Source organism: Saccopteryx leptura, chromosome X (genome assembly GCF_036850995.1).
Source record: "Saccopteryx leptura isolate mSacLep1 chromosome X, mSacLep1_pri_phased_curated, whole genome shotgun sequence".
NCBI classification, from domain to species: Eukaryota; Metazoa; Chordata; class Mammalia; order Chiroptera; family Emballonuridae; genus Saccopteryx; species Saccopteryx leptura.
In genome coordinates, this window is record NC_089516.1 from 22,600,746 (window position 1) to 22,613,343 (window position 12,598).

The window sequence follows — 12,598 nt, forward strand, 5'->3', positions numbered from 1 at the left end:
ATATTTTCCATGCAATCTTTCACAGAAATAAGAAAGAAAATTCATGCAAAACTAAAAACACCCCAAAGGTCAACGTAGTTTTGAGGAAGAGGAACAAAGTTCTAATACAATGTTATATTAATCAAAACAGTGTCATAGTAGCATAAAATAGATACATAGACCAACAGAACAGAATAGAGCCCAAAAAGAAGCCCATTGAATATATCTCTACTATATCTATACATATACCTATACCTATATCCAAATCTATATTGAACTATATAAATAGTTCAATAAAATATAATATAAATATAAACTGAGGTAATCTTTCACAAGGCCACAATGAATATAAAATGTAGAAATGATAGTCTCTTCAATAAGTGGTAGTGGGAAAATGGAATATCCATATATCTAAGAATTAAAATTGGATGTATATCCTAATCAAATATTAATGGAAAAGGAATAATGGCTTTAGTTTTATTTTATTTATTTACTTTTTTATATTTTATTTATTCATTTTTTATTAGAGAGAGAGGGATAGATAGAGAACAGGGGGAGGAGCAGGAAGTATCAACTCCCATATGTGCTTTGACCACGCAAGCCCAGGGTTTTGACCCGGCAACCTCAGCTTTTCCAGGTCGCCGCTTTATCCACTGTGCCACCACAGGTCAGGCGGAATAATGGCTTTAAAATGAGTCCAAAACCACAAAATTCCAAGAAGAAAGCATAAGGAAAAAGCTCTTTCACATTGATCTGGCAATAATTTTTTTAATATGTCAAAAAAAATACCCTGAAAAGACAAACAAAAAGATTTAGTGTGCTTACATTTAAATTAAACGTTTCTGTACAACAACGGAAACAGTTAATAAAATGAAAAAGCAATTAATGGCTTGTAAGGAATTTTTGCAAACCTTGTATCATATAAGGGTTTAATAGACAAATTACATAAGAAATTTACATATCTCAATAGCCAATTATTTAAGTAAAACCTCACTCACTCAACTCATAAAAAAGCAAAAACCCTGAATATTTTTGCAAAGAGGACTTACAAATGGACAATAGCCAGTGGTGGGATTCACCAACTTGCACCTGCTCAGGAGAACCAATACGTAATTTTTTATGGAGACGGGCAAACTGGTTGTTCAAATGGCACTTGTAATCAGGGTTCTTTGTAAGGTAGGCAACTGGGCAGTTACCCAATGTGGAAATGGCAAATTTACATTGTTTACTCTTTTCATCTATTTAACAGTTTATTCTAAGTGCCTGTAATAATGTTTATTCTGTCAATAGGTGAAAAAATTTTGATGGAACTATACTTGTAATATCTATGTATTCTCTAAAAATAACACAATTGTAAACTGGACGCAGATAACATCAAGCCTTGACACAACCAGCTCTACAAACAAAACACCCAAACACAGACATAATGAGAAGACAAAGAAGTACAATCCAAATGAAACCACAAGAGAAACCTTTAGGAGATGAACTGAGTGATGTAGAAATAACCAAACTTCCAGATGCAGAGTTCAAAATACTGATTGTAAGGATGCTTAGGGATCTTAGAACAAGAATGGAAGGTCATTACAAACACTTAAATAAATAGCAAGTATATAAATGGATATTGAAATATTAAAAAAGAATCAGTCAGAGATGACAAATACAATATCAGAAATGAAGACAAATTCCATTGTTGGAAGGAATTAAAAACAGGATAGATAGAGCTGACAATCGAATCAGTGAGTTGGAGGACAACTTGAACGACGGCAAGAAAGCAGAGAAGAAAAAAGAAAAGAGACTCAAAAAGTCTGAGGAAACTCCTAGAGAGCTCTATGACAACATGAAGAGACATAACATCCATATCATAGGGGTTCCTGAAGAAGAAGAGAAAGAACTAGGGATAGAGACTTTGTTCAGTCATATCATAGCTGAAAACTTTCCTAATTTAATGCAGGAGAAACTCTCACAAGTTCAAGAAGCACAGAGAACTCCATTAAAGAGAAACCCAAAGAAACCTACACCAAGACACATTATAATTAAAATACCAAAGCTAAGTGATAAAGAGAAAATATTAAAAGGTACAAGAGTAGAAAAAGCTATCACTTACAAAAAATACCCCATAAGGATGACATGCAACTTTTCAACAGAAACACTTGAGGCCAAAACGGAATGGCAAGAAATATTCAAAGTATTGCAGAACAAGAACCTACAATCAAGACTACTTTATCCAGCAAGGCTATCATTTAAAATTGAAGGAGAAATAAAACGCTTCCCAGACAAAAACAAAAATGAAGAAATTCATTACAACCAAACCAATGCTGCAAGAAATGTTAAGGGGCCTGTTGTAAACAGATCAAAGTGGGAAAAGAATATAGCAAAAGAGGAATAAACTTTAAAGAATAAAATGGCAATAAACAACTACATATCAATAATAACCTTAAATGTAAATGGATTAAATGATCCAATCAAAAGACATACGGTAGCTGCATGGATAAGAAAACAGGACCCGTACATATGCTGTCTACAAGAGACACACCTTAAAACAAAAGATGCACATAGATTGAAGGTAAAAAGATGGATAAAAACATTTCATGCAAATGGAAATGAAAAAACAGCTGGGGTAGCAATACTTATATCAGACAAAATGGACTTTAAAACAAAGGATATAGTAAGAGATAAAGAAAGCCACTACATAATGATAAAGGGAGTAATCCAACAAGAAGATATAACTATTATAAATATCTATGCACCTAATATAGGAGCACCTAAATATATAAAGCAGACTTTGATGGATATAAAGGGTGAGATCAACAGCAATACTATAATAGTGGGGAATTTCAATATCCCACTAATATCATTAGATAGATTCTCAAGAAAGAAAACTAAGAAAGAAACAGCAGACTTAAAGGACACATTAGATCAACTCGATTTAATAGATATCTTCAAAAACTTTCACCCTAAAGCATCAGAACATACATTCTTTTTAAGTGCTCATACTACATTCTCTATGATAGACCACATGTTAGGGCACAAAAGTGGCCTCAACAAATTTAAGAAGATTGAAATCATATCAAGCACTTTCTCTGATCACAATGGCATGAAACTAGAAATGAACCAGAACAGAAAAGCTCAAAAATTCTCAAACACGGCCCTGGCCGGTTGGCTCAGCGGTAGAGTGTCGGCCTGGCGTGAGGGGGTCCTGGGTTCGATTCCCGGCCAGGGCACATAGGAGAAGCCCCCATTAGCTTCTCCACCCCCCTCCTTCCTCAGTGACTCTCTCTTCCCCTCCCACAGCCAAGGCTCCATTGGAGCAAAGATGGCCCGGGTGCTGGGGATGGCTCCTTGGCCTCTGCCCAAGGTGCTACAGTGGCTCTGGCCACAGCAGAGCGATGCACCGGAGGGGCAGAGCATCGCCCCCTGGTGGGCAGAGCATCGCCCCTGGTGGGCGTTCCGGGTGGATCCCAGTCCGGCGCATGCGGGAGTCTGTCTGACTGTCTCTCCCCGTTTCCAGCTTCGGAAAAATACAAAAAAAAACACCAAATTCTCAAACACATGGAAAATAAATAGCAGGTTGTTAAATAACGAATGGATTAAGAATGAGATCAAAGAAGAAATAAAAAATTCCTAGAAAAGAATGACAACAAGCATACAGCAACTCAAAATTTATGGGATACAGCAAAAGCATTACTGAGAAGGAAGTTCAGAGCACTACAGGCACACTTTACGAAACTAGAAAGAGCTCAAATGAAGAACTTAACCCTGCATCTAAAAGAACTAGAAAAAGAACAGCAAGTAAAGCCCAGAGAAAGTAGAAGGAAGGAAATAATAAAGATCAGAGCAGAAATAAATGACACAGAGGCAAAAGAAACAATACAGAGGATCAATGAAACTAGGAGCTACTTCTTTGAAAAGGTAAACAAGATTGATGAGCCTTTACTATACTCACCAAGAAAAAAAGAGAGAGGACTCAAATAAATAAAATTGGAAATGAGAGTGGAGAAATAACAACTGACACAACAGAAATACAAAGTATTGTAAGAAAATACTATGAAGTACTGTATGCTAAAAAGCTAGACAACCCAGATGAAATCGACAAATTCCTTGAAACATACAATCTTCCAAAAATCAATCTGGAAGAATCAGAAAACCTAAACAGACCGATTACACCAAATGAGATAGAAACAGTTATCAAAAAAACTCCCAACAAAGAAAGCCCGGTGCCTGATGGCTTCACAAGTGAATTCTACTAAATATTCAAAGAAGAACTGAATCCTATCCTTTTCAAGCTATTTCAAAAAATTCAAGAGGAAGGAAGACTTCCAAGCTCCTTTTATGAGGCGAGCATAATTCTGATTCTAAAACCAGGCAAAGACAACACAAAGGAAGAAAATTATAGGCCAATATCCCTGATGAATATAGATGCTAAAATCCTCAACAAAATATTAGCAAACCGGATCCAACAATATATGGAAAAGCTCATACACCATGATCAAGTGGGATTTATTCTGGGGAGGCAAGGCTGGTACAATATTCATAAACCAATCAATGTGATTAATCAATAAACAAAAGGAAGGAGAAAAACCACATGATAATTTCAATAGATGCAGAAAAAGCATTTGATAAAATCCAGATCAAAACTCTCAGCAAAGTGGGAATACAGGGAACATACCTCAACATGATAAAGGCCATCTATGACAAACCCACAGCCAACATCATACTCAATGGGAAAAAATTAAAAGCAATCCCCTTAAGATCAAGAGCAAGGCAGGTGTGCCCCCTTCCATCACTCTTATTCAACATAGTCCTGGAAGTCCTAGCCACAACAATCAGATAAGAAGAAGAAATAAAAGGCATTTAAGTTGGAATAGAAGAAGCAAAACTATCATTATTTGCAGATGATATGATATTGTATATAGAAAACCCTAAAGTCTCAGTCAAAAAACTACTGGACCTGATATATGAATTCAGCAGAGTTGCAGGATATAAAATTAATACTCAAAAATCAGAGGCATTTTTATACGCTAACAATGAACAGTCAGAAAGAGAAATTAAGGAAACAATCTCCTTCACCATTACAACCAAAAATATAAACTACCTAGGAGTAAATTTAACCAAGGAGACTAAAGACTTGTACTCGGAAAATTATAAAACATTGATAAAAGAATTCAAGGAAGATACAAACAAGTGGAAGCACATACCGTGCACATGGTTAGGAACAATAAACTTCATTAAAATGTCTATATTACCCAAAGCAATCTACAAATTCAATGCAATATCAATTAAAATACCAATGAAATACTGCAAAGATATAGATCACATATTCCAAAAATTTATTTGGAACCAAAAAAGAACACGAATAGCCTCAGCAATCTTCAAAAAGAATAATAAAGTGGAAGGTATCACACATCCTGATATCAAGTTATACTACAAGGCCATTGTACTCAAAACATCCTGGAACTGGCATAAGAACAGGCATATAGATCAATGGAACAGAACAGAGAACCCAGAGGTAAACCCACAGCTCTATGGACAACTGATATTTGACAAAGGAGGTAAGGAAATACAATGGAGTAAAGACAGTTCTTTAATAAATGGTGTTGGGAAAATTGGACAGCTACCTGCGAAAAAAATAAAACTAGACCACCAACTTACACCATTCACAAAAATAAACTCAAAATGGATAAAAGACTTAAATGTAAGCCGAGAAACTATAAGCATCTTAGAAGAAAACATAGGCAGTAAGCTCTCCGACATGTCTCGGAGCAATATATTCGCTGATTTATCTCCATGGGGAAGTGAAATAAAAGACAGGATAAACAAATGGGACTATATCAAATTAAAAGCTTTTGCACAGCTAAAGACAATAAAAACAGAATAAAAAGACAAACTACACCATGGGAGAATATATTTGACAATACATCTGATAATTGATTAATAACCAAAATTCATAAAGAACTTGTAAATCTCAACACCAGAAAGACTAACAATCCAATCAAAAAATGTGAAAAAGAAACAAATAGACACTTCTCCAAAGAGGACATACAGATGGCCAATAGGCATATGAAAAAATGCTCAACATCATTAATCATTAGAGAAATGCAAATTAAAACCACAGTGAGATATCACCTCACACCAGTCAGAATGGCACTCATTCATCAACAAAACAACACAGAATAACTGCTGGCGAGGATGTGGAGAAAAGGGAACCCTCCTACAATGCTGGTGGGAATGCAGATGGTGCAGCCTCTGTGGAAAACAGTATGGAGATTCCTCAAAAAATTGAAAATCGAACTGCCTTTTGACCCAGCTATCCCACTTTTAGGAATATACCCCAAGAACACCATACATCTGCTCCAAAAGGAGAAATGGACTCCCATGTTTGTGGCAGCATTGTTCACAATAACGAAGATCTGGAAACAGCCCAAGTGTCCGTCAAAGGATGAGTGGATTAAAAAGTTTGGGTACATATATACTATGAAATACTACTCAGCCATAAGAAATGATGACATCGGATCATTTATAATAACATGGATGGACCTTGATAACATTATACAGAGTGAAATATGTAAATCAGAAAACACTAAGAACTATATGAATCCATACATAGAAGGGACATAAAAATGAGACTCAGAGACATGGACAAGAATGTAATGGTAACAGGGGTGGGGGTGTGAGGGGATGGTATGAGGAAGGAGATAGAGGGGGTGAGGAGGGGAGGAGCACAAAGAAAACCACTTAGAAGGTGACAGAAGACAATTTTACAGTGAGTGAGGGGTATGCAGCATAATCTAATGTCAAAGTAATCTCGAGATGTTTTCTCTCAACATATGTACTGTGATTTATCAATGTCACTCCATTAAATTTAATAATAAAAAATTATTATTTAGATTCACATAGAAAGCCCAAATTAAAAACAAAATAATAATAATAATAATAATATAATTAGTGGTGGCATAAGGTGTGACACAGCTTAAAAATAATACATCTATTCATTTCATAAATTTCATTTTACCTCTGATTATATTCTACATTTTAATTCCCTCGAGTTTGTTACTTCAGAAATCAAACATACAACATAAAGAGAAAAAGTGCCAAACAACCAGAGGGTGACAAGCTTTCATTGGAAATATTTTCAAAGTAGCTTTACTGGCTTTTGTCAGATATTATTTAATATATTTATTAATATTTTAAAGCTCTTATATCATAATCTAGTTTTGTGTACCTCTTTTATTGTTCCTATTTCAGTATTAAATGCAGGAAGTAATAAACTACCTTTCAATATATCTTTTTTTATACTTAAAATGGTCATTAGGACAGAGAACCAGCTGTTAAATTATTTGAATCCCACCACTGATGGTAGGTACAGTATATGAAAATGTGATCAACACCACTAATCATCAAGAAAATACAAATCAAAGCCACAATCAGATATCACCTCAGCACTATATGAATAGCTCATCAAAAATACAAATACAAACAAATGTTGGTGAGGGTACTGAAAAAAGGAAACTTTGCACACTGTTGGTAGGACTATAAATTAGTACAGCCATTTGAGAAAACAGTTGAAAAGCAGTTGAAAAGATTACTACACTGCTACTTATTACATGTTTCAACAATATCATTCCTGTGTATATATCCAAAGGAAATAAAATATCTCAAAAAGATATCTGCATACCTATGCTCATTTCACCATTTATTCACAATAGCCATAGAAATGTGCTGTAGATATACAGTGGAATATTAATTAGCCTTAAAAGTGGAAAACATCCTGTCATATCGGACATTAATGAACCTGGGAGACATGGTTATTAGTGAAGTAAGTCAGACAATGGAAGGTAAATACTGCATAATTCTTCCTATATGAGCTATCTAGAATTGTCAAACACATAGAAACACAGCGTAGAATGCTGGTAAGCAGGGTGTGGGCAAAGGGAGGAATGAGGAGTTGCTGTTCAACAGGTATAGTTTCAGTTATGCAAGATGAATGAGGTCTAGAGTCCTGCCGAAAAACACTGTGCTCCTATTTAACAATAGTGTATTGTGCACTTGAAAATTGAAGAGAGTATTCCCAAGTTAAACATTAAGCTGATTAAATGCAGATATTTAGAAAAGATAATGCTTATCATATTAACGGGTATGTAAATGGTGCAGCCATTATGGAAAAACAGTATAGACTCAAAGTATCCCAAAAAATGGAGTCAGTCTCTTGAACACTACCCCTGGCCCTCAGCTCTCAGCTCACAGACATGCTAGACAGCCCAGCCACAGAGGAACCACGGACTCCTAACCCATGGGGTCCCGCGGAGCCCAGTGTCCACTCAGCTCTCAGGCACCCCTGACTGCCCTGTCATAAAGGACCCCTAAATTCAGCCATTGGGGTTTTGGGGAGGCCTGCAGTAGGCACCCAGGACAGCCCTGCATGGAAAGAACCATGGACTCCAAGCAGTGGGATTCCCAGAGCGGAGTCCTTGGCTTTCAGCCCTCAGGGATCCTGGAAAGCCCTGTGGGAAAGAATCCCTGCCTCCAGCCTTTACAGTCCTTTAAAACTTGGTACCAGGTTCTCAGCCCTCAGGCGCCTTGGACAGCCCCGCAGGAAGGGCACACCGACTTGGCTAAGAGCCAGGGCCTTTTTCCACGCACTTCCCTTCGACTGTAGTCCAGTTGCCGGGTGCCGCGGATTCGCAGGACTCCCTTAGAAACTAGGTAAGCCACCCCCAGTGGATTTAGCAGAAACCACCCGCACACATGAGGAAAGTGCGCCCCCACTTATTCCCAGGCCCCTGGCTCTCAGAGTCCCCAGCAGGGCGGCCACACTGAATTCGGCCTGGAAGGTGTTAGCGAGCAGGCCTGGCAATATGGCGGTAGCCCCGGGTTTGTAGGTGGACATCCAGGTCTGAAGTGGGTTGAGGACGAGGGCCCTGGGTACTAAGAGCAGACCTTCCTCCATAGAAGGGGGCACATGGGAGCCACCCTGCAGTCAGCTGCAGGAGGTGCCGGGCGAAAGAAACAAAAAAAGCGAAGGAACATCCGCTCTGGAGGTAACTACGGAGTTGAGGGCTACAGCCCACCAATCGCAAGCTTAGCAGATGTGGCACTGGGCTCAGCACGCAGGCTGAGGTGACCCCTCATTTCCTCTGCGGTAGTCTCAGAAAGTTAAGGTCCTTGCTTTAGTGGAGGAAGCCCAATTCACAAAGAGGGACACAGCCCACAGCAGGATTTGGGTTGTGACACTGGGAGAGGAAGGAGGACCCCTCCCAGAGTGCAGGGGGCCAGGTAAACTCCCAGCCCTGTTCGCACGCATCACAGACATGGGCATATCGCCAAGAAGAGCTGTACTCAGCTCTGGCCGCGGCTCAGTGGAGAGAGCATCAGCTCAGTGGAAAGAGAATCGCAGGGCTGATGAATGACACAGGTTCGACTCCCACTTAGGGCACGAAGTAAACGCGACCAACTGCTTCTCCCCCTCCCCCATCTCTCCTCCTCCTCTCCACAGCCAGTGGTTTGATTGGTTGCAGTGTACCCAGGCACTGAGTTGGAACAGTCTATCTAAGCTGGTAAAAGTAGTGCAGATGGGGTTGCCTGGTGGATCCTGGTGAGATGCATATGGGAGTATGCCTCACTGTCTCTCCTCTTATCCTCCAAAAGTAATAGTAATAATAAAAGTTTTTAAAATGTTATACTCAGTTCTTCTCAGAACATCTCAGGGAGGTGACACATCAGGTCAAAAGGGGCAGCCTCAGGTCAGCAGAAAGAAGATTTCCCATTTGTGCCAGGTTTCACAGAGTCCCTTGAGGGCTTTGTGAATAGGCTACACATTAGCAGTGGGGCCACAATGAATCCTGCCTGTTTTCCTCAAGAATTGATGTCGGGCAGGGGTGCCTATCAGGTCTTCCTGAGGCATAACACTGAAGTGAACGCCATGGACTGAGAGGAGAAATCATGACATTACTGTGAGTCCAATTATACCTTGAATTCAGATGCTATGTCAAACCAAGTACCTTAGGACCTACACATGCTTGCAGCAGGCCTCACTCTTAGGAGACCAAACTTGGTCAGATTAAGTCAACTTCAGTTCTTCCTACTGGGTCTGGGAGCTTGGCTCTTACTGGAAAGGATTTCTTTCTCTGAGCCCAATTGAGGAACCTGAGTGAATACTCAAAGAATCAACCAAGCCTGAATAAAAGAGACATTAAAGCATCCATTTCAACCATGTACCCTCACTGGAGAAATCTCAGGGAGGAGATGTCAGGTTGAGCATGCCACCTCACTAATTTGTTTTAGTTAGAAATTAAATTTAATGTGGTGACATTCTTCCATAGGAATGTATACGTTTCAGGTAAACATCTCAATAGTATTTCAACTATTGATTGTGTTGTGTGCCCATCACCCAAAGTCAGATCACTTTCCGTCACCCTATTTTTGTTTCTCTTTACCCACCTTACTTCATATCAGATCTATAAGAAGTAATATTAGACTGAGGGTATGGCCACCACTCAGCCAAAGGGTACTTGTCTTTAAAGTAGCCCAGGTGAGGCACGTGACTGACAACTGAGGATCCACACACACTCAGGACACAAAGAACTCCTCTAAGCTGTGAACACTAGCTTTGTCCTGATAAAGAAGTGGACTAAGGCTCCCCTCCACTTCTATCTCCTTGGTCCCAGAGAAAATAAAGGAGTCAGCATCAGAGTAGAAGAAGTGAGTGTGCCCATGCTAAGCCCAGAGTTGACAGGATAATACTGCAGATGAAGCGACAGTACCCCACATGCCAGAACAAAAGGACCCAGAGTACATCACCTGCTGTCATCTGAGTAAGTTTAGATAGGGATGGTAGTGTACAGCACAGCTCACGCTTAAGATCATGTGTTTCCCTATATGGTTTTTAGGGGACAGAATGTCCAGGAAAACAGGAGCCTAGTGGGTTTCTAGGTTAATGTTCTCAAGATAGCCTGTAGAGCCTGCCTTCCGTAAAGTCACAGTGCAATCTACCTGCTGAAGGTGCTCATTTGTCTCATTCTCCATCTATCAGGTGTCCAAATAACCTGTCCGTTCACCCACACCTCTATCTGCTGTCCTGAACAACAGCCGTCATGCCTCGTGGTCAGAAGAGTAAGCTCCGTGCTCGTGAGAAACGCCACCAGAACAAAGCTGAGCCCCAAAGTCCTGAGAGTGTTCAGGCGGCTGCAGGAGAGGAAGAAGAGGCTGCTTGCTCTTCCTCTTCTGTTTTCGGGGAAGCTTCCTTGAGTTCCACTGGTGCTGTCTCTCTCCAGGTGTCTCCAAGTGCTCCAGACACCACTGGTGCCACTGCAGGGGTTTCATGCAAAAGATCTGAGGTAAAAGCCAGAGGCCGTGTTCAAAAAAGAAAGAATGCCCCCCAGGCCTCAATTTCCACTGAGTTTTGTGACCTGGATCTTCTAACCAAGAAGGCGAGAATGGTGATGAAGTACGTGCTTTCTCAGTATCAACTGAGGAAGCCCATTAGAAAGGCCGAAATGCTGAAGATAGTCCACAAATGGTACAAGAAGGATTTTCCTGAGATCCTCAGGAGGGTCACTGACCAATTGGATCTGATCTATGGCCTAGAATTGAAAGAAGACAAGCCCAAAGGTACCTTCTACAGCCTTACCGAAACTCCAGGTACTAGCAGTCTTAACAAGTGCTGGAGATATCCTATAAAAGGAATTCTGATGCTTCTACTGGGTGTGATCTTCTTGAATGGCAAGTGCGCCTCTGAAGAAGAGCTCTGGAGATTTCTGAATTTCATGGGCGTCTATGATAGAAAGAAACACTTTATCTATGGGGATCCCAGAAAGCTTATCACCCAAGATTTGGTGCAGGAAGAATATCTGGTGTACCGGCAGGTGCCCTTCAGTGATCCTCCAGGTTATGAGTTCCTGTGGGGTCCAAGAGCCGAAGCTGAGACCTCCACATTGAAAGTGCTAGAGTTTTTCGCCAAGCTCAATGATTCTGATGTTACTGATTTTCCAATACTGTATGCAAAGGCTTTGAGAGAGGATCAAGAGAGAGCTCAAAGCAGAGCCCAAGCTGCATCCACATCCACAGCTGGCCCTCCTTCCGAGGCCAGTGGGAGCTCCAGTACCACATCAAGCTGCGTCCCGCACCCTGAGTGACCTGGAGCTGGAGTCTTCACTTTTGCATTGAAAAGGCCTGTTAAGCAGTTTTCTAATATGCAAAATATGTTGTTGGCTTCTTTTTCTTTTGTTTGGTATTTTCAAGTAGTGTACTTTTAGCATATTTACTTAGATTCAAGATACAAGTTTAAGAATATTACAGAAGTAACTTTTATTGCCATTTACCAGGTTAAGAGTATTAAGAGTATTATTTTTGACATTTAAATTGAAATCCTTCAATGACTTTTCTGATCCAGTGCTAGATAACGTGGTTTGAGGATAAGAGTATCCACTGAGATGTGAAAAAATTTGCACTAAAATAGTTGGTAGCAATAGGCAGTAGATAGGTAAGTAGATAGATTGATAGATACATACATACATACATACATACATGCTTTTTGACTATAGACATACACACAGATACATAGAATAATATTGGCTAGTTTTTCATATCTTTTAAATGACTGCTGCCATATGATATATTCATTTTG

At 39.7% G+C, this 12,598-nt stretch overlaps 1 protein-coding gene across 1 annotated transcript; it reads left to right on the forward strand.

Annotated features, from left to right (window-relative positions):
* The first annotated feature begins 11,066 nt into the window (after positions 1 to 11,066).
* LOC136386246 (melanoma-associated antigen B4-like) lies at positions 11,067 to 12,107 on the forward strand. The gene has a single exon (XM_066357746.1). The coding sequence runs from the start codon at positions 11,067 to 11,069 to the stop codon at positions 12,105 to 12,107; it is 1,041 nt and encodes a 346-aa protein (XP_066213843.1).
* Positions 12,108 to 12,598: the final 491 nt, after the last annotated feature.